General features: G+C 52.0%; 1 protein-coding gene across 1 annotated transcript; it reads left to right on the forward strand.

Moving 5' to 3' along the window:
- The first annotated feature begins 1,891 nt into the window (after nucleotides 1-1,891).
- EDN3 (endothelin 3) lies at nucleotides 1,892-24,610 on the forward strand. Its single transcript, XM_089897130.1, has 4 exons — nucleotides 1,892-1,996; nucleotides 2,628-2,916; nucleotides 19,233-19,406; nucleotides 20,588-24,610. The coding sequence occupies exons 1-4, from the start codon at nucleotides 1,945-1,947 to the stop codon at nucleotides 20,670-20,672; spliced, it is 600 nt and encodes a 199-aa protein (XP_089753256.1). The 5' UTR covers nucleotides 1,892-1,944; the 3' UTR covers nucleotides 20,673-24,610.

A 24,610-nucleotide genomic window follows, 5' to 3' on the forward strand; every position in this document is an offset into this window, starting at 1 on the left:
AGAGTATTTGTCCTGTTTGGTGACAAATGACCTTAAAAGATGTTATCTTTCCCTCTCCACACCTTGACTTGGACTCAGGGACTGGGTAGGATGGAAGGGGGCTGGAGGTGATGGAGAAATTTAAGCCTCAGCTCAATTCTGGGGACTCGGGTACCTTTCTAGTTACTACAGCTCTATGACAAATTGCCCAAAGCAGAGTGGTGTAGAACAACCATTTCTTATGCCCATGGGCTCTGTGGGTCCGAATGCACACAGGGCACAGAGCGGAGATGGCTAGTCCTCGGTTGGAAGTCTTCAAGGCTGGGGGCTCCAGTCACCTCAAGGCTCATTCATTCACACAGTGGTTGGCATGGACTGTTGTCTGCGAGGCCTCAGTTTCTCTCCGTGGGCTTGCTTGGCCTTCCTCCCAGCATGGTAGCTGTGTCCAGAGGACCAGGATCCCAAGGGAGAGAGCCATGTGGGAGTTGTGCCACCTTTTATGACTTTGCCTCCAAAGGCACTCATGTCACTTCTGCTGCCTTCTATTTTTTCCAAGTGGGTCATTCAGGCTGAAGGGGAGTGGGGTGGTACTCGACTGTGTCTTTTGTGGGAGGAGTGTCAAAGGACTGGTGGACATGTTCAAGTCACCACAAGTACCCTGTGACATGAGGAGCGACTCCAGGGCCTCAGACCTGTTTATCTTCCTCTGTGTGGCCTGTGACTCCCTGCCCTGCCTGGGGTTTTCAGGGAACGCCAACTCCAATCCAGTCCAAGCTGATGGGGTAGGCAGTGGCCAAGAGGGAAGTGCCCGATGCCACCTGGAGCACTGCCTCTCTTTGCATCCTTCCCTCTGGTCGGGGAACTCTGGCCAGGGAGGGGCTCTAAGGGCTTCTTGGTGTGCTCAGAGGTCAGCAGTCCAGGGTGGAGTCCATGGGAAGCATTTATTCATTCATTCTTTCATTCATCGACAAATCTTTCTTGAGTACTTCCTGTGCCCAGGCACAGTTCTCAGCAAAGGGGGTGTTTAACAAGGAAATTAACCGACCCTCTCTCCTGTGGTGCTCAGGGCAGGAGACCAGTCTCAGGTGAGCTAGGAGCGCCTCCCACACGTGGGGTGGGAAGACCACGACTGGGAGAGGAACCTGCTTCTCACCGAAGCCACCTCCCCAGTGCAGGGGGCTGTGCACAAGTCACGGACACCCCAGGACCGCTAGCTCCACTTCTTGGTTGACTTTGTCCCTGATTGCTGCCCAAACCCACCAGCTCTAAGCTCCCGGGAGAGGCGGGCAGACGCTGCCTGTGCCCGTGAGTCACGAGTGTAAAGTACGCCCAGGGCCTTGGCTGGCAGGTCTGTGCAAGGGTAAGGTGTCATTAGGTGAACGGTGAGAAATGCTGCTTTCCAGAGCCCCAGAGATAAGAGATAGGATTCAGGCGCAGCCTTTTCTCTCTCCCACTGAGCTGCGGTGGGAGCTGCAGGGTCCGGGCAGCGACGCGGCGGGGTGGGCGCGTGAGCGTGAGTGCGCGCGTGTGCGTGTGTATGCGAGTGTGTGCGCGCGTGTGAGTGTGGCCTTCCGGCAGCTGTCCCGGCCCCCACCCATCGCACCCGGCCCTGCGCCTGGCCGGCTCCCCCGCGCCTGCGAGGCGACCCCCGTGCGCCCCGGGTTCAAAGGCCCTGCGCGGCAGCTCCAGCCCCTCCGGGGGGCGGGGAGGCGAGGGGGGTGGTGCGGGAAGCAGAAGAGCTGGAGCCCACAGCCGGCCAGCCCTGCGCCGGGATGGGTAGCGCGCTCTGAAGTTCGAGACCGTCGCAGCCAACTCCTGGCCGCAGCCCGGGACGCAGCCAGCCAGCGGCCGGCCTCGAAGACCGCCTAGCCGGAGGGCGAGGCCCGCCGTGCCCGGCACGAGCCCCCTTTCACGGCCACAGGCGTTCGTCCTCCGGCCCGGTGCTCCCGCGGCCGATCGGGGTTCATGGAGCTGCGGCTGTGGTTCCTTTTCGGGCTCGCAGTGACCTCTGCCGCAGGTAAGCGGGCGGGGCGGCGCGCGGCTCCTGGCGCGAGCGCACACAAAAGGACCCCGGGACGGGCGGGGCGGGGGGCGCGGGGAAGGGGGCACTGCTGGCAGAGGCCTCTGGCCCCGGCTCGCCACCCCTGCAGGCGCTCGGGGGGCGGGCTGGGGGGGCAGAAGCTGAGGGCACGGACCCCCGGGGACTCGGGAGGTTGCAGCCCACACGCAGGCTGGAGACCCGGGGCCCGGGGCGGACTTTGTCGATATTTCGTGAAGTCGGGAACTTTTCCAAAAGTTTGCAAACGATTCAGAAACTGTGCAAAACGACTGCACAGTTTTCCGAAAGCCTGCACAATGCTTGCACGTTTTCAGCGGGCACAGATAGCTTGCGCGCTGCGCGGCGAGAAGAGCTCCCAAGCTTTTCACCAAGTGTGCATGCAACTTGCAAACTTTTCGGAAACGGCGCGCCTAGCTTTGCACACTTTTCCGAACCTCGGGCGTAGCTTGGAGACTTAACAGAAAGTGCCATTAGCTTGCAAACTTGGCAGAAAGTTTGGCTTCCCCCCTCCCCTGGGTTTTGGGGGATGGTGGGTGTCCGGGGCCTGCACCCTCGGCAACTCAGGAGCCCCTCAATCTGCCTTCTGCAGGATTGGTGCCTCGCCCCCAGCCTGGGGACGCTGGCAGGAGCGGCGAGCCCCGGGCCCCCTCTGCCGCCAGATCGGAGGGGGACGCAGAGGAGACTGCGGCCACAACAGCAGTGCGCGGTCCAAGCCCCAGAAGCCCCGGGCAGGAGGAGGGACCTGGTCGGTTTGGGGAGCAGGCGGCCAAGAGGGGCCCTGTGCACCACCGAGCCCGGCGCTGTACATGTTTTACCTACAAGGACAAAGAGTGTGTCTACTATTGCCACCTGGACATCATCTGGATCAACACTCCTGAGTGAGTCAGCCCTGGGGGCGGGGGCTCCTGGGCCAGGCCCCTCTCTTCACACTCCGGGATGACCTGGTCCCATCCCAGCCTGGTCAGCCCAGAGCCCACCTGGCACAGCCTTCAGCCCTTGCTAGGCTCTCCTGCCAGCCCAGGTCAGGTCTGCAGGTCAAGGGTGTGACCCCCATCCCCTCTGAGGGTCTGGCCCAGGAGAAACCCAACCCCAGAGTTTCTGATCCGGTGGAAGGGCGAGCCCTCCCTCTGAGTGAAATGAGCCGGCCAGAGGGATTAGACACCTGAGAAGTCCCTCTGGGAGGGAAGAAGCCCCGAAAGTTATCTCCTGCCCCAGGGGCTAAGTGGGCCTGGCCCCCCTTGCTGACCCTGCCAGGCTCCAAGGAGTTTCAAATTCCTTGAAATCAGCCTGCTCTCTAGGGAGCACAGGGGTGGGCTTGGCAGGGCCTCGTGGAACCTGCCCCGTAGGGGTGAAATTCCATGGGCTTCAGGCTCCTTACCTCCTGTGGGGGCAAGCCCACGGGTCCTCCCCAGGCTGGCTTCTCCTGCCCGCTGTCACCCCCTGCCCCGGACAGCTCCCCTTTGGCCCTTCCGGTCCCTAAGAACTCTCTTACTGCAGGACCGAGACAGTGACACCTGAGTTAGTTGTGGGGTCTCCTTGCTGTAAAGCTCACCCTCTCCCGAGGCCGTGGGCAGCGACTCAATTCAGGAACCCCTTCTGCAGAAACATCACCCTGCAAACTGTGAAGAGGGCTTGACCTTGCTCTGGTCACCAGCCTTTGGACTTTGCCTTCCTGGTCTCTACAGTCTGGGACTTGGACCAGACGTCTCTAGATGTCTCTAGGTATTCTTGGGATCTCTTGGGCGTCCTGCTTGCACCTGACTAGGGATTCTTAGCCTTCCTGGAGCCCTTGGCCTCAAAGGCAACTTTGCCACTGTGTTTGGAGCCCCTTGATTCATGTCCTTCAGGGGTTCCTTCATTCTGAGCCATCTAACCTCTGAGCACCCTGGGTGATATCTCGATGGGCCTCACATACCCACCTTGTTTCACCGACACCTCGAGGATGAAGTGCAAAGGAGGGTGGACCTGGGGGGCCGAATGTGTTTCAAACCAGGTCGTGAACCCTCTAATTGCATCTGGGAGAGGTCTGGAAAGTCACCCTGTTGTCCAGCATGGCAAGCAGGGCTGGCTCCAGCGGGGAGCCTGGACACATGCACAGGGTTCCAGCTCAGAAAGACCCTCATGGTTTAAAGTGTATTGTTGCCATCTTGAAATGCTTAATCTTTTTTTTTAAAAAAAATCGAAGTATAGTTGACCTACAATATCGTGTTAGTTTCAGGTGTGCAGTGGAAATGCTTAATACTCTTTGAAGCAAGGGCTCCACGTTTGCATTTTATCTCAGGTCCCCCAAAATGAAGCTGACCCTGATTGCAGAATTTGCCTGCCGGGCTGTGTCTGATCAGCTCCTGCACATACCGTCAGCCCACAGTAGGAAGGATGGGGCCAGGTCATAAAAGTGATGTGTGCTGGGGAGGGACTCTTGGACGGGCTGTCACTGATTGCCTTCTGTTCTCAGACAGTGATCAGGGTCACCTTCTCCTACCATCCCCATCACCCTGACACTTGTCATTTCTGATTCTTATCTTCCTGGCATTGTCCTCTGACCAAATTAGCTTCACAGAACCCAGGACTGAGGGCAGCCTTGGTAGGAATCCCAGGCTGTGGGTCTAGAAGGAGAAAGAAGAAAGCTAAGCAAATTTGGGGCAGGGGGGCCTTTGCAGAGGAGAGGAGGGGATATTTGGAGACCACCTTAGTTCTCTGCCTGTTGCCAAGCCCTGAGCACTGGCTGCGGGAAGCGATTGTCGCAAAGCCCTGCGACCTGGTGGGAATCCTGTCTCCCAGTTCTGAGCTGTGGTGTAGGGCCCGAGATGAAGCCATGGGTCTTTGGCTTTTTCTAGCCAACTTGCTAACGTTCCCCTCACAGCTTGATTTACCTCTTCCCCTCTTCCCTGACCCTGATTCATTTTAAACACTAGGGGGAAAGGATTAAATATGGTGTTTGGGAGTTTCGTGAGCTACCCGGGGAAACAAAAAAAAATGACAATAGCCAGGCTTGAGCGTTTTGAAGTCAGACAAGCGACATAACTTTTATACGGAAGATGTTCCTGGATGGTCTTTCTCTGTCTTCCTTTCTTTTCCTCCTCCCTCCCTCCTTCCCTCTTTCTTTCCTTCCATCCAAAAATTCTCTGTTGATATATGGACAGGTCCACTGGCAAACTTTAAAACATATTGGATAAGATCGTGAAGTGAGGAAATGGGTTTTAGGGAACTTGGACCTTTGGAGAAATGGAAGCATCTGAAGAATGACTGGATTGAGCTAAACGGACGAGGGTAGCGCACACCGAGGGCTTTTCCAGCTTCTGCCCCCCACCCCTTAGCTGTCACCCCCTCTTCTTTAGCAGACCCTCTTGCTGTCTCGAAACTTCTCCAGGGTGTGAGTTGCATCCCGTCCCCACCGCTGGCTATGCTGGGAACCCGCAGGGGTCTGGAGCCTCAGGCCTAAACAGAGAGTCTTGAACTTTGGGTGGTTTTCAGCTTCTGGTGTCTTTCCTTCTTCTGCCCTCCGGTCACATGGAGGCAGAGGCAAATATCCGGCTGTATCTCGGAAGGATGCTTGCAAGGTTGCAGGCATTCTTGGAGAATGGTTGTTTTGGCTGCGTTTAAGGACCCAAAAGCTTCAGGAGGGATGCGGTAGTTACTGTATCTCACGTGGAAAGTGAAGGCTCGAGAGACCAGCTGCTCCCAGAGGTGTTTTCTGGGTGTGAGATCCAAGTTCTCTGGTTTCCCCACATCCTTCTGCACACTTGGTTCTTCCAGACCTGCGTTCGAATAGCACCCAGCACGTAGTAGATCTCAGTAACGCTGGTGACTTCCTGTGAGGCCCTTGTCTTTGTTGTCACTGAGGTTCTGTCTGCGGGTCTTTCTCCCACAAATGAGGCGTGCTGTCCCAGGGTATGTGGGTGCTGCCAGAGGTCTCACATCCCTATAGACGTGTGCAGGAATGTGGATTTTCCCAGAGCTGTTGCCCATAACTTCCATTGTTTCTTCCAGAAGATCTGGGACCCCAAAGAGAAATGAACCAAGTGCACCCTGGGCACTGCCCTTCTCGCCCCTGGGGAGGCGGCGGAGATAGCAGCTCACCCACGGGACAAGGGATGCTCATGGCTCTCCTTGGCCACGTTAGGAAGCCCCGCCCCTACCCTCCCCCCAGCAACCCCACTGTTGCCAACAAAAACAAAAACAAAACTCCACACCAGAGAAAAACACATCCCGTCTTAAGGCCATGGAAAATTTGCCGAGAATAAGATAATAAGGAGAGAGGTAGGGACAAGTAGCCCATGTGCTTACATCCCTGTGCACTCGGGGTTGTTTTCCATGAGAATATACTTCAAAAACAGGAGTGTCCTATGACGTGGTGGGGGATTGTGTCTGTCAGGGTCTCCAGAGAGATGGAACTAATAGGACGTGTGTGTGTAGGTATCTATGTGTATATAAACACACCACACACACACACACACACACACACACACACACAGAGGAGCTGATGTTGCACTCTTCAGTCTGAGGCATCCTGGAGGCAGAATTCCCTCCCTGCTCAGGGCACCTCACTCCTCTCTGCCCTCTCCTTCACCTGATTGGATGAGGCCCACCCACGTTATGAAGGGTGATCTGCTTTACTCGACGTCTACTGATTTAAATGTTAATTGCCTCTAAAATATACCTTCCTGGCAACATCTAGACTGGCATTTGGTCACATATCTGGGTACCATGGTCCAGCCAAGTTGGCACATAAAAAATTAACCATCACAGAGCTCTCAGTGCTAATGGTACCCCATAGCAGGGCAGTCCCTCTGCACCTGCCACTGTACACCTGGCTGTGGAGTGAAGCCACTCACTCCCAGATGGCCAGTGGAATTAGCTGCAGGGCCCCCAGCAAGGAACCCTGCTCTCTTCCTCCCCACTTTTTTCCTGAGAATTGAGGGAAATTTCCATCTGTTAAATCCCTCCAAGGACATAATGAGGGAGGCATTGTGATGCTGTGACAGTGACCATGTTTCCAAACAAAAATCCGAGCCACATGGGCTGACAAGTAGGAATGTATTTCTGGAAAGAGCAGTGCGGGATGTTTGGAATCATGGCTGTGGTGGAAAATCTGGGCTCTGTAATCTCGTGGGAAGACTCCAGACCCAGGAGCTCTGCCCTGTGTCCTGGATGTGACTCGCTGCATGGCCTGGGGGTGGTGCCACCCTCTCCCTGTGCCCCTGGGTAAGTTGCAGACATCAGTGTGGCTCTAGGATGGTGACCTAACAAGATGATCAACCTGGCCACACTGACTCAGGAATGACATTTGTCTCCCCAGAGAAGCAGAGTGAAAATAATAATAACAAAACATTTAAACTGTATTTCAATGTATTCTACCACAAAAAGGCAACAATTCCACAGACTCATCTTTGTTTCCTGTGTTGTTCAAGAGAAATATGCCAGCACGTTTCTAAGAAGGGACATTTTTGTTTTTCTGTATGCGGGCCTCTCACTGTTGTGGCCTCTCCCGTTGCGGAGCACAGGCTCCGGACGCACAGGCTCAGCGGCCATGGCTCACGGGCCCAGCCGCTCCGCGGCATGTGGGATCTTCCCGGACCGGGGCACGAACCCGCGTCCCCTGCATCGGCAGGCGGACTCTCAACAACTGCGCCACCAGGGAAGCCCCAGAAGGGACATTTTAAGTTTGAGAACATCCCAGGGGAATGGATGGGTCTGGTTTGCAGCCTCCCACTGATGCGGGGCCAGCTGCCCACCCACCATGTGATTTCAGAGACCCCAATGACAGTCATGTGACCCGTGAGTCAGGACTGGGAGCATCGCTGCTGGAGATGCAGCTTTTGAGGCAGAAGGATAGTCTTTCTGAGCTACGTCATGACCTTGTAGACGATGGTGATGATGGTGACAATGGTCCACACTGATGCTGACCGTGACTTCTATGAGTAAAGATGTGTGAGGATGACATGAGAAAGCGTGAGGGGCATTCTCAGCACGGTGTCTGGACTCTAGCAGACAGTACCTCAAAGACGTGACCACGCAGATAACTGTACAGCCCCTGGGGCTGCATGACCCTTCCTGCCGCCCCACCTGCCGTATCCCACTCTGTGACTGGAGAAGCCGGTGACTAGGTAGCTCAGGTCCTGCTGAGGTCGGCTTCCTTGGACCCTCCGACTGGTCTCGCGCTGCTTCCTGCAGTAACGCTGAGGAGCCTGCCCCCGGGTACCTCAGTTTTTCCCTACTCTATGGCCCTCGGTGCGCGGTCTATTAGTATCTGATTTGCATAAGGTTTACAGACCCTGGGAAAAGGTGTGTTTGGAGGACTGCTGATAAGTGGCTTGATAAGCGCTCTGGTGGCCAAAGGTTGTTACAGGCTTGATGAGATTTCTTTCTGCCCTTTCTGCCCCTCCTTTCTTGCTTGAGTCCTACCTACCTTCGTAAATAACTAGAATTTGGGGCAACAGGGCATGGTGCTCTCGGAAGGCACCGCCCTGGGCTCCCTTTGCTAAATGGGGAGGTGGGTACAGTTGAAGCAGGGGAGAGGGAGGGGGTCTGGCATTTCAGGATAATTCGAATGATCTGTTTAGAACTTTTTTGTTAAATGATGAAATCTTAGTAAGGGTGAGTCCAGCAGCATAGACACAACGCTTTGCAGTCGTTTCCCAGGCACCCAGCACCGCCGGGGACCTGAGTGTGCGCCACTAGGAAGGGATCCCAGGAAATAACTACGGAATCTGTTTACAAAAATGGTAAATAAATAAGGACACATAAGAAAAGACTGTATCAGCCGGACTAAAAGTGATCTCGAACTCAGGGTTCTGACTGATCATGGTTTGACGCTCTGAGTTGTTTCCCTCCCGTGCAACCATCTCCCCCTTGGAAATCTAGTAGATGTTTACATCCCAGTTTTGAGTTTGGGTAGCAGTAGCTCAGAACATTTCACGGCGATGCGTCTTTCAAATTTGACGGCCTCGGGGCTAAATTTCAGAGTTTGTTGGCAAGGTCGGCTCACACAAGGTGACCTTCCGGTTGGGTTCACTTGGACTGAAAGTCCCCTTTTCTACCCCAGAGTGGCTGTGAGGAGGTGAGATATCCAGGGACAGAAATGGGTTCGTTGAAATGCAGCTGATCCTGACTGGATGAGAAAGAGGCTTGAGGCTGGAAGGCAGTTTGATTTGCCTCCAGAAAACTCGGTACGAAGAGGTCGTGAACCTGCATGACCCTGGAGGGAGAATTTAGATTTCTGCTAGATGAAAGGGGCATTGCAGCTAGGAACTTGGCCTTAAATGTGAAGGCAGATGAAAGGCTCTGACATCTCTGGTGCGGTATATTCCTGCAAGAATTTAAAACAAAGGAAGCTGGGGAGCAAACATTGCTTTCATTAAGGGGGTCCCACGGCTGGGTCGGAACTCACAGGGCTTTGTAGCGCCAGCTCTTCATCCCGCTCCGGGTTGGCAGCATCTCAGCACGTCCAGTGGGGCTGCCTGGGGCCCCTTTCCTAGCTCCAGGTAACCCCGTGCCACTGACGCTCAGCTTTGGAGCACATAACAAATAGATCAACTGTTTAAGAGGGAAATGACCCCATCTCATTCTAAGTCATGTTTCGGTGGAAACAGAGACCTCCTTAAAATGGGACACGCGTGCGCGCGCACGCACGCACACACACACACACACAAACACACACACTTTCCCCCTATTTGGGATAGGAACCAATTGTATTTGGAAGGAAAATAAATCCGGGCAATGGCCACAGTGTAGATGAGCTGCCGGTCCAGACACAGTTCGGGGGTTTCTAAAGCCCTGCTCTCCGGCCAAGTCTCCCAGGAATGGACAGCAGGCTAGGGCATCCCCTGGCCTTTCTCACGTGTCCCAGCTCAGAATCTCAGGAGAGCCAAGAGCTTTGGGAGAACTTGGCAATGTTCAGAGCCGTGGAGACACAGGTCTTCTCTTCTTTTATAGCCTCTCAGGGCTGACTTAGCAGGAGGCCTTAATAAACAGTAACACTAGAACAGGGCAGCCAGCGAACCCTGTGCACGGCCCAGTAATTTAAAAAACAGAAACAGATTCACGCATCCATGAGAAAGCCTCGGAGGCTGATGTGGCCGACGTGTTGTGATCCTTTGTTGCTCAGTGATGGCACGAACAGCCCACAACTTGGGGAGCGGCCAGCAGCTTTGCCGAAAGTCAGAAGCAAGTTGGCAAGAGAGCAGAGGTGTCTAGCTTTTCTGGGTTTTTCTAAATCTGATTTCCGTGCGTTTCTTGCAGGGTGGAGAATAGGGTGAGGCTCATGACCCACTCTTTCAGGTGCAAACTTGGAGATGTCAAAAAGTAAAATAAAACTTAATGCGATATTTTTAAAAAGTCAAAATTAGTGCAAAAATCACTCGTCATAGTCAACCAAATATCGACATTTTTAATAAAGACAGGATCTGACCCTGTGCTTGGTTCTTGTTTGGGGATAAAGCCTGTCTCTCTAGAGGGACTCAAGTCTTCTTAGTTTGAGGTCAGCAATCAAGTGATCAGAGCTGCCACAAGGATGCAAACAATTAGATTAGGAAGAAAATGAGTGTCTTTATTTTTGTTGCCATGGCGAGCATGTCTTCGTTCAGTAGGATTTTTCCTTCCGTAAGATGAAGTCTCCTGAAAATTAGCAACGGTGTCTTCTCTTGCTTTCTGTGGGTTATTTAAAGGGATGTGTGATGGTGTCTGTATTTTGTTTTAATCCCTGTACAGATACCCCTCATTCTTAAAAAAGTACCTGCTCCTTATTTCACCCCTTCTGTTTCCACTGCTGGGAACTATTTTGAGCCACATCTGTCTGCAGCTTTGCATAAAGCTATAATGAGGCCATGCCAGACAGACGTGGATTGCTCGTGCCTACATTGGACCTGGAATTCGTTAGGGTCACTGGGGGTTGGGGAGAGAAACTCTAGCCTAACTCATATGGACGCATTTGGGTTGTACCAGATGGAGGGGAAACCAGCTAATCTGTTGGATTCCATAGATGGCTTCATTCTCCAAATATTGCAGGCGTTTGTTGCCCTAACTTTTTTTTTTTTTTTTTAAGCTGTCCTTCTTGGAAATCCCACCCCACACACCGAACACAGAAGGATTTTTCTGCCGTTCTCCCTTGCTTTGACCACTGGTCAAATATCCTTCATTCAGAGCTCCTGTGTCTGCATTAGGGGAGGAGGATGCCGTGTCCAGGGAGCCGATGGGATGAGACAGCCTGTGGCTTGGGGGTGATTTTTAAGCTCAGTTATGTGGCGGTAGGACGTGGGAGAGTCCTACTCTTTGGACCAAAGCTTTCTAAATACAGTTCATGAGATCCTGGGAATCTCTCCGCTTGGGTGGGGTAGAGACCCCACATTTCATTGTGGTTTAATTGCTGGAGAGACGGGCTGGGCCCTGCTCTAGGGTTTGTGCTGTTCGGAGATGCTCAAGTAACAGTGAGGGCATTCGGGAATCTCTCGATGGAATTTGGAGCTGGACGGAACTTCCGGAGAGCCAGTCATTTCATTTCTCAACCCCAGAGAGAAGCCACTCACCTAGGGCCTCTCAGGGAGCTAGTCTTCAATTTGGGCCAGAAACCTGGGCCTGTCTGCCGAGGGCAGCCTCTGGTTTTGTCTCTGAGGCCTCATCCATCCGGGCAGCCTGGTTTCTTCCTCATGTGTCTGTGGAAGTTACTATCAAGACGTGGTTCTTCCATTTCTAGTGATCTAGAGACCATATTGTCTCTAGAAGAACCTCAAAGAAGGGCCGATTGAGGACAACGATAGTGAAATCCAGTGACTCAGCCAGGAATTCTGTACATTTGCAGACTGGTCATGGCCTAGAAGAAATGGCCAATTGAGACCTCCTTCCCTCCCTCCTTTCTTCACATAGCAGACCTTTGTTATTGAGATGCTGAGGTATTATTGGGCACCCGCTCTGAGCCAGGCACTGCCTGGGCTGCCCTGGGTGCCGAAGCGAGCAGGCAGAGACCAGCTGTTACCAACCCCAGGGGACAAGAAGGAAGCCACACCTGCAGCACAGGTGAGGAACGCCCCCATGCCTTGGGTCCGATTGATGGAGAGTCAATGTTCTCTTTGAAAATGTATGTAATTCTGGTAAAATTCCCCAACAACCAAGTCCTGGATAAATTCAAAAGTCCTGGGTTGTGTTTTTTGGGGGGTGGGGTGGGGGGAATGTCTTAAAAAAATTAATCTCCAACCCACAGCACGTTGCTCGCTCTTTTGATGTTTCTAAATGCTCTGGGGCCATTGGCTATTTCTGAGGCTGCAGGAGGACTTTCCCCAGTGCCGGGTGGTGGAGGAACAATCTGCCTTGGGATCCTCCCCCTTAGAGATGCGGGGATTTTCTGCACTTAGAGATGCGGGGATTTTCTGCAGAAGTGAAGCTACAAATGGTCACTTCACTTTATGTTGTTCGTGAGCATGAAGTTTGTGGCGTAGCCTTTAGAACCAGAAAGCATGTGTGTGTGTTTCTGCTCGCATAACGAGGTCAATGAGGAGATGTATTCTGGCTGTTTTCCTTCCTGGAGATTGGAAGGGCACCCAGTGGTTGTCTGGCACAAGGCCTGTCCCAAGCAGACTTTCACAGGCGTTTGGTGAGTGGACAAGGAATCAAGTCACTGGAGGGTAAGCCTTGTGAGGTGGTCAGCCAAGTGTCTGGGGGCTGGGCCCTGAGCATCATGGGGTCATCTGCTTGCTTCCACCCGCCCAAAGTGTGATCCAAACCGAACATTTCACAGTGGGCATACCTGGGAAGAAAGGATTCCAGCCAGCTCTGTTGGCTGGGTTTTGTCCTGATTCGGAACCTATTCTTTTGTGTTTGTTTCCATGAAGAAAATCTCTACTTGTCCTTGTCAGCTGCAGAGACTCTGGGTCTTTCTATGAAACCCAAGAGATCATGGTTGCATCCATCCGGAGAAAGTGAGTTCCGGGGTCAGCTAGAGGTCACTGGTTGCGAGCAACAGAAACCTAGTGTTGCTAACACAGCATAGGAGTTTACTGGGAGGACACAGCGTGGCCCACAAACTGGGAGGGAGGGAGAAGCAGTACCAGGCTTAGAAAGGAGAGGTGCCAAGACAAGACTGGGGGTCCCAGTGGGGGCACAATCGAACAGACAAGGCAGGACAGAGCCACCTGGCAAGTAGCAGCTTCAGAGTATTTTCTGACCTTGAATTGCTTTGCTCAGGTGTCTTGGGAGGGAGAGGGTGTGATGGGCCAGCTTGGGTCACCTGTTGAGTCCTGAGGCAGGGGAAGGTGAGACTGTCAGTCAACAGTCTCTGCAGGACCTCACACAGGGAGGGAGGGATAATTCCCCAGGGGAAAGATAAGAGATTGGATTCCAGGAGACAAAAACAACCAGCGTTGATCCCAGGCTCTAGAGAATTGTGGGCTTTTAAGTCCTTCGAGAGAGGTACTCCTGTCTCAGAGCTGGTGTTTCCCTCTTGCCTCTGCGTCTTTGTGCAAAGTGGCAGTGGGCGGGGGGTGGTGGGGTGGTGGTCCACTAGATGCTTGTTGGCGTGAATGGATGCTTTTATAGACCTTTGAATATTCAGCCACTTCCTGTAGTTACTTCATCCTGTCTTACTCTTAAACAGAGTTCTTAGCTAGCAGTTTTTTCTGGCTAAGGTTACAAAGACAGTCAGTGAAGTTGATCCACACTTTCTTCCTTGCCCAAGAAGATATTTTGAAGCTTGAGAGAACAAGTGAGTGGTGTCTTCTAAGGAAGGAATTTAATAAAATCTGAAATCAAGCCCTAGTTAGAAAGCATGTTGGAGTCTCGAAGTTGATTCTCTGGGGAGTGGTGGGGGGCAGTATCTAATGACTGCTGGTGCCTGGTAGCTGGGGCTGCTGCCCCTGCCTGTCTGCCTCCCCCTGGGAAACAGTTGTTCCCCTTCCTGTCGGCTGCAGGACTGGTCATCAGAGTCATGCCTTCTGTACAGTGTGTCCCAAAGGCGATCCTGTCCTTGCTTTCCCTTTCAGCAGGAAAAATGTGAACCAGAGCATCAACTTCATGTTCTGACCGTGAAGTGAAAATGTTCTGTTTGTTGGGGAGACACTCCCTAGAACCTAGGCTTTTTGAATTGATAATGACAGCACCTTTATTTGTAAAAATAGTAGCAGGTGCTAATTTTGTCACCGTGGCACGTGACCTGTCTGGCTTTGCTTTATGGGACAAGCCACTAGAGCAGGGCTTGTAAACTTACATGCCCCTGAGGGCTAGACAGGTGAGAGAAGTAAGCAAAGAAGGACAGATACAGGGACTGGGGCCAAATAGAGAGCTTGAGCCAGGCTCTGACAGTATCACTCAGCTCCAGACACCTGCTGCCATGTTAGAGTGTGGGGTTGGAGCGAGTATAACTTCCAGTTATACAAGAGAAGCTGGAAATTGTGATGTTTATATGAAAATTTCAGATTAAAGAAAAACCACCCTCTTTTGATTTGATGAAGCCCACAAAAATGCCAATTTGCTAACCCCTGTACTAGATTAAAACTGTGTGTGTACAGGGCCACTGGTCTGTCTCGTTCATGGATGTTCACCCAGAGTCTAGTCCAGGGCCCATACATTGAAAACCACTCCACAGATATTTGTTGAGTGCTATTCAGTGTTGGGGGGGGAGGATATGAAAACTGGGTTTTCAAGGACAATTTGATAAACTTTCCTGAGAATTTAGAATTTGGCCAGTGAAGCTCCTTTTGCTGCTTCTAGCCGACCCTTGTGAATATCTGTTTCCCTCCTTTCACTTCAGGGACTGAAGCCAATTTTCTGATCAGAGAGATGGAGATGGTTGATTCATTTAGGAAAAGGCAACACTGAACTTAAAAACAGATTCTTAAAAGAAACATTCAACTTTCCTTATTTAAAAACTTCTTGTAGAAAGAAAGAAAGTTCTTCCAGTGTGATGATGCAGATGAACCATGAATACAGGAGATTTGGAAGTTTTTAACATGTATTTAATATTTATGTATGACACATGGGAGAAAATGTTAAATGGTAAATATGACTCTGGCACCACCATCACTGATCAACTAATGAATGTTCTGACCACATATGCTGAGGACAATTTATTATACAAATACACACAATGCTAGACATTGCCTATGTGAATGTTTTGGGATGTTTTGTCTAAGAGCACTTGGACTCACCTTCTCATCTGCTTCTCTTTTGTTTGGAGCTCTGTGTTATAACTGGAACATTAACAGGTGGGAGAGCTGACTACTTTTACAAAGAATTGTGTTCTCTAAGCCCCACTGTAAAACACAGGCTAAACCACAGGTCAGATGGTGTGCTGGTCAAAGTTCTCAGCCGATTTAACTTCATTTTCCTGGTTCCATCATTAGGTCCTTCCAATTCACCGTTCAAGAAACATTCAAGAAATGATAAAGGTACCAAACCAACTAAAACATGAGTGCTTATTGGGTAGACAGTGTAGAATGATAGACCAGCCAAAAGGAAGCCTGGCAAAGAATGGCATTTCTGTGCCCTGCGACACTCTGGGTCTTTCTTACCTGTCTTTATTACTTAGGCACACATCTCAAACGCAGTCCTGGTAGATGGGGTTTTTCTGCCTGGTACCACTCACTTGAATTCCCAGACCAAAAAAGCAACAACAGCAGCCACGTTAATTTACCACTAGGAGCTCTTCGCTAAGCATTTCTCATGCAGTGCGGTGTCTCATTCAGTCCGTCTGACAGCCCTTTCATAGATCAGGAAACTGTGGAGCGGGTGGAGTGCTCATCATGTAAGTGCTTTACAACATCATAATGGGATCACCGGGTAACCTTTCTCTGTGCACCTTGCACATACCTGGGCGTATTGGCTTGTCAGGTTTCCTTTACCTGTACTGTTTTCATACAGCAGTAGCATGTGAACTCCTTAAGGCCTTTGTGCATCCTTATCACACTTAGACTGATACCAGGGAGATACAGGCAGACCTTGAAAATGCTGTGGATTTGGTTCCAGACAGCCTCAACAAAGTGAAAAAGCAAGTCACACGAATTTTTTGGTTTCTAATGCATATTAAAGTTATGTTTACGCTACACTGCAGTCTGTTAGGTGTGCAATAGCATTATGTCTAAAAAACTGTGTATCCCTTCAAAAATACTTTATTGCTAGAAAATGCTAATCACCATCTGACAATGCAGGGTTGCCACGAAGCTTCAACTCATAGAATCCGTAATATCTGTGGCGCGCAGTGAAATGAGGTATGCCCAGACAGAGTGGATGCTTGGCAAGCGTTGGAAATTCTTTGTAATGAATTTTGTGGTCGTTGAATGTTCTAGGTTGGAGACAATCCAGTCTTGTTGGACTAGTTTATCTCACAATCAACAACCAGTTGCTTAATTAATAGTCTTCGTTTGCTCAGCCTTGTGCTGGGTCCACAGCAGGTGCAAAAGAAGTACTCTTGAGGAGCTGGTATCCACTCTTAGACCTAAAGACACCTAGGGGCTTCCCCGGTAGCGCAGTGGTTAAGAATCTGCCTGCCAATGCAGGGGACATGGGTTCAAGCCCTGGTCCGGGAAGATCCCACATGCCACGGAGCAACTAAGCCCGTTGCGCCACAACTACCGAGCCTGCGCTCTAGAGCTCGCGAGCCACAGCTACTGAAGCCCGCGCGCCTAGAGCCTGTGCTCCGCAATAAGAGAAGCCAACTCAACGAGAAGCCCACACATCTCAACGAAGAGTAGCCCCTGCTCGCCACACCTAGAGAAAGCCTGCACGCAGCAATGAAGACCCAACGTGGCCAAAAATAAATAAGTAATTAATTTAAAAATTACATATATATAGAAAAAAGAAAGACACCTGCCCTGGCCCTGTGGCGTAGAGGGTGCCTCTGACCCTCCTCTGGCCATATCTCCCACCCCATTGCAAGGAGTCTATGAGACTGAAAGCCATATACCCCTTCTTCTAGACCATGTTCCAGGTATTCACCATCCTGGAATCCCTCTACTCAGATGTCCCTGAGCCCACTTCCAGGGTCTGATACCCACGGACAGAACAGGGCTCCAGCACATCTCCCAAGGCCTACAGGGTGGTCAAGGGGCAGCTGCTTGTGGGATGGGGGGTAGATGGAGCTTGGGCTGCCATGTTCCGACATGGAACTCCAAGGAGCCCCAGAATCCTAAAATCAAGCTCCAACTTCCAAGGTGTTTTGAAGCTGAACTCTCTTATTTAAGCACTTATCAGATTGATTTAAAAACCTTTAAATTTTTGACCTATGGGAGGTGGGCCTTCACTGGACCTGGAACTCTTGATGGGGGGTGGGCCATCTGTGGTCTGAACCACCTCTTAAGTCCTCTGGTTCATAGATTTCTTCATCCCCCACCGGCTTCCAGGTCAGCCAGCGGAGTGCAAACCTTGAGCACCTGGGGCTTGGAGCAGGGGTTTCGTGCCTCCGTAAGCATTCTTGGAAAGTTACAAGGGCTCATTTGCATACTAGCTCCTCCCACGAGGCTGCTGGGAAAGCGCTTAGCGGTTCTCTATTACCAAATACCGTGTCGCCTTGTTTCCTCACTAAAAACACTTTGTGCGTTTGCAAAGTTGAGTGGCTCTGCGCACACAAATGCCTGATCCACTGACAGCAATTTCAGAATTGCAGGTCTTGCTGTTGATGGAAAAATGGGAGCCTTGGTTGTTATTCCTTGTGTGTAATTTTCACCAAGAAACGGGGGTGTGGGTTTAATGTCAACACCTAGAGATTTAATGTGGCCCTGTTACTGGAAATCTATACCTTTAGCCAAATCCTGCCTCACCACAATGTCTGTATTGTTTTGCAACCTCACCCCCACCCCTATTTCCCATTCCTGAGAAAAGATGGGGTTTTAGCCAAGGTTCAGCTCAGAAGGGGACTGGCCCCCGCTTGCTTTCTCCATCCTGTGAGCACAGACTGCTCAGTACTGGGCCTGCTTGGATCCAGGGAAGCCATACAAGGCCATTTCTCAACTCACTTGGGTGGGAGGGAGTGGGGAGAGGGGAAAAGAGAGGGTGGGGTTATGGGGTTATGTTCTTAGCTCCAGTCTCCTGCCCAGCAGGGAGCAGGTCCATTCCAAGCATTAGGTCACGATGGGGCACCCCCCCCCAACTTTGCCCTCACCACCCCAGAAAGGCTCCATGGCATGTGTTTCAAATTAAAGGAAATTCAATTTGATGCTATTTTGAAAATGCACAGAGAATGTCAGAGCCCCCTTTGAGGTGGATGATTGGTGAGACTCCATGGGGCTCACAGAAGCCAAGGTGGTTGGTCTTGGGAACTAGCAGGAAAACCAAGCCTTATTGGAAAAGCAACTTTTGGCCACACGTGTTTCCTCTAGTTATTAGTAATCTGTCCCCCAAATCCTGTTCAGTAGTGCTAATGAATTAAGCTTATGCTTTTAACTTTTTCCCACTGAATTGCCTGGCAGTGGCCTCCCATCCCTGGAGAGCAATGGTTTGGATGGACACGAGCATCAGAAACAGATGTAAACATTTATTGTTTCAAATGACACCATCACCCTCATCCCAGCTCCAACCGTAAATGAAATGGGTAAATAGTTTCATAAGAAGACTTTTCCCAAGGTCAGTTCTGTCCTCGGCTGAATCTCACAGGGCACAGAGGGTTCCCCTGACGTTTGTGGCTTTGAGGAAGCTGTGTTCAGGGGCCAGCATATGTCTCTAACGGCCGTAATTGGATTTGTCCTATTCCAGTTAATACAGACTATAAACATGATGTGCGCACAGAAGAAATTTGGTGGCCAGCAGGGTGGGAGCCAGGGCCGGCCTTGGGCTGCGGGTCTGGAAGGCGTCTTACTGGTCTGGATGGCCAGGCTCAGGTGCCACTGGCTCAAGGATGAAAGCTGGGACCAGTGTTCAGGGCAGCGGGAATGTCAATGTCAGGGGTTTGAGTGCTGGAAGGAAAACCAGAACTGCCCTGGAAGGACCCGGGCTGGGAGGCGTGCTGGCCACAGTTGGGTCTTCAAAAGACTAAAAACGCATCCACCCGGTGTCTGCTTGCTCCCTCCGCAAGAGGGCTGGCTGCTGGGAGGATGTAGAGAGGCCATCGTCCATCTCCCCAAGGGCCTCCCCATCTTTCCATCCCGGCTGCCCCAGCCCACTGCCTGGGGAGTACGGGGTAGCGGGGATGACGGATTCACTCCAGAGGTTTCCCAAGGCCCAAGGTGCAGGGGAGGGTGTGGATACCAGTTCTCGAACCTTTCTCTGTCCTTTGCAGACGGACTGTGCCCTATGGGCTGTCCAACTACAGAGGCAGCTTCCGGGGCAGGAGGTCGGCCGGCACCTTTCCGCGGAGCTCACAGCCGTCGAAGGGGACGCCGCGCTGCGCCTGTGCAGAGAGCGAGGACGCCGCCTGCGTGCATTTCTGCACCTGGACCCCGGCTGCCCGCGGGTACGAGCCCCTCCCCGGACCCCGGCTGCCCGCGGGTACGAGCCCCTCCCCGGACCCCGGCTGCCCGCGGGTACGAGCCCCTCCCCGGACCCCGGCTGCCCGCGGGTACGAGCCCCCTCCCTGGCTTTCTGCATTTCCAGAGATCGGTTGCCCTGGGCCATGTGGGTGCCGCAGGGCACTGCCTGTTCCACCCGATGCGGTCCTGCAGGCGGGGGTGGGTGAGTGTGGGGGCGGTGGGGGGGGGCGCGGGCTGCGCACAGAGGGTGCAGCAGCCCCGTCCCTTCAATACCTTTCAAATCAAGGCCTTTAACACGGCCACGGCCCCGTCTGGCCTCCAGATGTATTTCTTCTGGATTGCACAGCAATTTGCCAAAATTTGAATAAGTTGCCAACACTTTAAAATTGCAGAATCACCCCCCTCCTCAACAAATGCATATTTTAAGCTTCTCCAAAAGTAGCAAATGGGACCATCTGGTCTCACCAGCCCACATCCCCTCTTGGCCGGATAGGCTGGAACCAAATAAGGACCACTCAGGTTCGAGTGGGACATGCAATGTCCATTCACCTGTGTCACTCATCGTCTTATTTGGTGGCCCCCCAGGCCTCTGAGTTTGAGACCCTGTAGTCTGCTCTAACTGCTGGAGAGAAGCTTGTGAGTCAGTGTGGACTTGAATAAACAAGCAGACCCTAGGTGCGACCCGTGTAGCCACTTAAGCTGGTTTTTACTACTCATGCCCCTTGCTCCTCCTTTTCTTTACTTTGGGCCAAGACCCATCAACCCCGCCAGGCAGAGCTGCCTTGTAAAGCCTCTTCCAAGAGCCATCGCTGGTGGGATGGGACCTCCAGGTGCTTCCTGAGCAAGTGAAACGCACAGGCAGGGGGGCTTCCTATGCAGCAGGTGCTGTGGTAGCCAGGGGCCCAGGATCTGCTGTCCAGAAGCGCCAACCACATTTTTCTTCCTGGCTCCTTAACATCTGATGAATGAGTAGTGTGGGTGGAGGCTGGACTCTGGTAGGAATCCACCCACCGTGTGCTCAGCCTTCAGAAATTGTGCCTGAGATGTGGACCTGGGGGACCGCGCTCATGTTAGTGGGAAGAGGAAATCATTCCTAACTGGATGCTGAAGAACCAGCTGTGTGGAAATGTGGGTTGATTCATTCAAACCAGCTCTCTCCCCACAGGAATTCAAGGACGGCACAAACACCTGACAAAGAAGCAGGAAAGCAGGCTGGCGGTGCTGCCGGGGGCATGTGTCCGAGGAGGTGAAGCTGCTTTCTGAGTCGCTGCCATATGGGGGGCACAGAGGACGTGTGGGGCGCATCTGGTCTGTGCGGGCCGCCAGCGGAACACCGCGTGTGGTGGGCATCCACGGGCAATGGTGCTTTTGGTAGATTACCCCTGGGGACAGAACAGCCTAAAGCTGTGGACAGCCTGCCCTGCGTCTTAGGAGCTGAGTCCTGAGCTCCCTGTAGCTTTTGAGCAGTGATGTCCAGCCCTGGATTTCACCAGGTCTGGACAAATCTCACCGATCACTGCTTCCCAGAGCCCCTGCAGGCTTATCTATCGGTGCCCATGTTGCCCCTCTGCTCCCATAACAATTGGTGGTCTCTACAAAAAGAATCATTTCTTCTTTTCAGCCGCTGATTCTGGACAGAGGTGAATTATAGCAGCTGGGCACCAGGCCCTCTGAGTCCCCCGGCTCATTTTAGGAATTTTTTTTTTTTAAACGCACTTGTCTTTTTGTATGATCCTGAGGGTTTCCTGCAGCGCAACGGGGTTTATTTGTCATTCAGTCGATCAGAAATCGTTATTACTGAGTCGCCTGCACATCTACAAGGGGATGGTAACTGATGTTCATAGTAATGGCCTGGGGGGGGCGGCTTGGGGTCCTACAGGGTCTGATCAAGGGAGGATTAAACCCTGTTTAGTATCCAGGAGGCTTTCCAAATTGGTGGCAGATTGCTTTGAGTCGTCTGGAGAGGGTTCTGTCAGCATCCACAATGAAAATGCAGAGGAGAGGCAGAGACAGACCCCAGGAGAGCATGAATTAGGCCCCAGCTGGTCCCCACTTTGCCTCTTCTTCCTTTTTCTCCTCTTCCTCACCCCAAAACCAAACCCTTCTCAGCAAGGGAGGGACATGATTAAAACCACCATCCATCGTGGCATTTATTCAATTCAGCAAAGATTTGTTGAGCACCTGTGATGTGCAGGGCACCGTCCTAGATGCTGGGGACACCACAGGGAATAAGGCAGAAGGTCAGCCTTCCCGGCACTTAAATAGTGGGGGAAAAAGATAGCAAACCAATACATTAAACACAGAGTGGGGCATATGAAGGAGAGCAGGAAGCAGGCTGGGGGCAGGAAGTGTTGGGGGTGGTTGCAGCTTGGGTGGACAGGGGTGGTCTCACTGGCCAGGTGACATTGGCATAAAGAACTGGAGGAAGTGGGGAGGGGTGAGCCAGAGGGATGAGAGAGGGAAGGGGATGTCAGGCAGCGGAAGGGTAAGTGCAAAGGCCCTGTGGTAGGAATGTGCTGTGCTGGGTGTGTTCTAGGAAGGCAGCAGAGGCCGGCACAGAAAAAGCACTGGTTGCTTTTGCTGTTGGTGTTATCATTCTGTTGGATGTTCAGGAAATGAGAACGGTGGCACAGATGTCCCACTGGGGCCTGGAAAGGTGCTTCTTCTAGGTCTTTACGATGCATGTCAAGCTCCTGTAAGACGTTTTACTTGGGAAGAAAAAGTCTTTCCTTATAAGCCCGGTCCCTACTTTCTTGCAAGACTCAAGTTAGTAATCTCCAGATTGACATTCTCAGCGTGGAAGCTGCCGCCATCCTGAGCACGTGATCATCAAAGATGGGAGCAGACCGTGGGAGAGAGAACTCGCCGTGGCCACGGCAGCAGCGATGATTGTATTCACACCTTCCCAGGTGGATGGCAGGCTCCGAAATTGCCTAGAAGCGCTGGCGAGGAGGTTCCGTTCAAAACAGGGAACGGGCTAGAGATAGGCTGGGGAGACGTCTCCTCTTTCAGCCAGCAGAGAGCTCTTCTTTTGTAACAGGCCTCTTTTTTTTTTTTCTTTTGCCCCCCCTTTTCCGAGATAGGTTAAAGTTAAGGCCGGACAAAGCAAGTAGGCTTTAGACCTCCACCATCAAATGCTTGCCTGGGGAGTGGACCTCCCCGCCTCCCGGGCTCTGCCTGCCCTTTCAGGAGCCCCCTGGGAGAGGGTCCTGCAGCAGGAAGGCCTCAGTTCTGGCTCCTGCTGGGTTCACATTTCCACCTCTTTGAGGACAAGAAATGAGTTTTGCCTGGGGGAGAAAACCCACTCAAAGGGTCCTCACTTAACAATACAGCCCTTCCCCAAGAATGCCCCATCCAAAGACCCCAGTTTCCCTAATGGGTAAAACGATCCCAGCTGTGCCCTGGGGCCCGACGCCCAGGGCTCCGGTTTCATGCAGGAAATTGTTTGCGGAGAGGTATGGCACGTTGCAAAGCCACTTCTCTTGGAGAACAAGTGGACTTCAAGCTAACTCTTTGCAAATGTAAACCCTTGTCCATGTTGGAACAGATGCAGGCCCTGGCAGGAGCATGCCGACATCTGAGCCCTCACACGGGGCAGGCATGGGGTGTGAGCCACTGAGGCCGCGGGGCGTCAACTCGAGACGCGGATCACAGCTGTACAGGTTTGATGAGTTTGAGGCTTAGAGGATTTAGACAGGCATTTTCAGCTGTGCTTGGTGCCACTAAAAGAATGTATCTCCAAAAAAATAAATAAATGAAAGAAAGAAAAGAAAGAAAGAAGAAACCTTGATGTTTGTGATAAGAGGAGGAAATTAACACCTGCGTGTTTTGAACCCCCTGGCGAGCCGCAGAGAGACCTCTGTGCCCGTCCCAGGTAGAGGATGAGCAGTAGACCCAGTTGCCTGGAAGCCACTGTAAAGGCACCCCCAGCTCAAGGCTATTAAGGTGATATTTGTTTTCAGGAAGAAATGTGGGTCTTTGGGGGAATGGCTTGAAAATAAGCTGCAGACACAAAGGCTTTGTAAGTTACGTAAATCTCTCTTTATCTATGTAATTGGCAACAACTGGGAATTGTAACACCTGACAGTTCGCAATCTCTTTCAGCGGTGCTCTAGCGGCCACGCTGAGATTGCTGAGCGTCTGAAGCTGATGCAGTGTTTAGTCATCCACGGGGATGGGGAGAGGCCGCCCCCTCCCCCGACGGCAGAGAGATAAGAGCCGGCATTTTGAGTGCCTGCCGAGGTCCTGATGTGATGGTGGATGCCGGCCGGGGTGCTAGCCCTGACCAAATGCTAAATTTTCGATGAGTATATCCTAAGCGTTACAGGTATAAAAGTGAGTGTCACAAGGAAATGGAAGGGACTGATTTGCCAGCAGGATGGGGTACAGTTTAGAGAAGCAATTATTTATTGTGAAACTGTTCTCTGTGTCAACTCCTTGTGGCGGGTGTGTTCAACGCAAAGCCCCTGTACACAGAGAGATGTTCGCTTGTGCTCTGAGTCCCACTCAGAGTCCTTAGGGCTTGAAGCACATTTTTTAAACACCTGTGCACTGTTTGTCTCTGTGGCAAGATGATATCTCAGAAATTCATTCATTGTGCTAACACAGAAAATACTGTCAAATGCATAATAAAAAAAATCTCAAAGTTTGCTCTGATGTGGGTTTTTCTCGCTGATGTGATATGCATGGTTACACGTCAGTTTTCCGTGGACCTCTGGAGAGGACAGAAAAGAGTTATCGTTCAGGAAGTAGATTCCTCTAAAGTCAATTATGGAGCAAGATGGGTGAGGGGGCTGCTTGAATTTTAAGGAAGGAGCGGGATCTGGAGACCACCCAAGGAAGATAGAACATTCGGGGTGGTTGGGAAGAGATAAATCTGGGGAGAGCGTTGGCTCCTTCCCCGGGCACCATCCTGGTCACCTTCGTAGCGATGCATAGCTTTGTCTTCTGTCCCCAGAGGCACGGACACGTGCTGGGCAGGATTCCAGGGAGAGGACGGTCATAGCCAACAGCCAACAGTGGACCTTTGCAGCCTTTCCGATGGGCTCCCTCTCTCCCTCCCTCCCTCTCTCCCTTTTGAGTCAAGAATTGGAGACCATCAGAGGCAGGGAATTGGACAAAGAGACCCAGCCTAAACGCCAAGAGAAATCCAGTATTCTGGGTGGGTTTGATCACGTCTAATCTGAGA

The sequence above is a fragment of the Delphinapterus leucas genome, chromosome 15 (genome assembly GCF_059928025.1).
Source record: "Delphinapterus leucas isolate spDelLeu-1000000601 "Yukka" chromosome 15, BTC_Dleu_Yukka2, whole genome shotgun sequence".
Lineage (NCBI taxonomy): Eukaryota > Metazoa > Chordata > Mammalia > Artiodactyla > Monodontidae > Delphinapterus > Delphinapterus leucas.

Coding starts and splice junctions, on each gene's coding strand:
- EDN3 (XM_089897130.1), top strand. CDS start 1,945: ATGGAGCTGCGGCTGTGGTTCCTTTTCGGGCTCGCAGTGACCTCTGCC. Junction 1,997..2,627: donor CGCAGTGACCTCTGCCGCAG/GTAAGCGGGCGG, acceptor TGCCTTCTGCAG/GATTGGTGCCTCGCCCCCAG. Junction 19,407..20,587: donor TGGACCCCGGCTGCCCGCGG/GTACGAGCCCCT, acceptor CTCTCCCCACAG/GAATTCAAGGACGGCACAAA.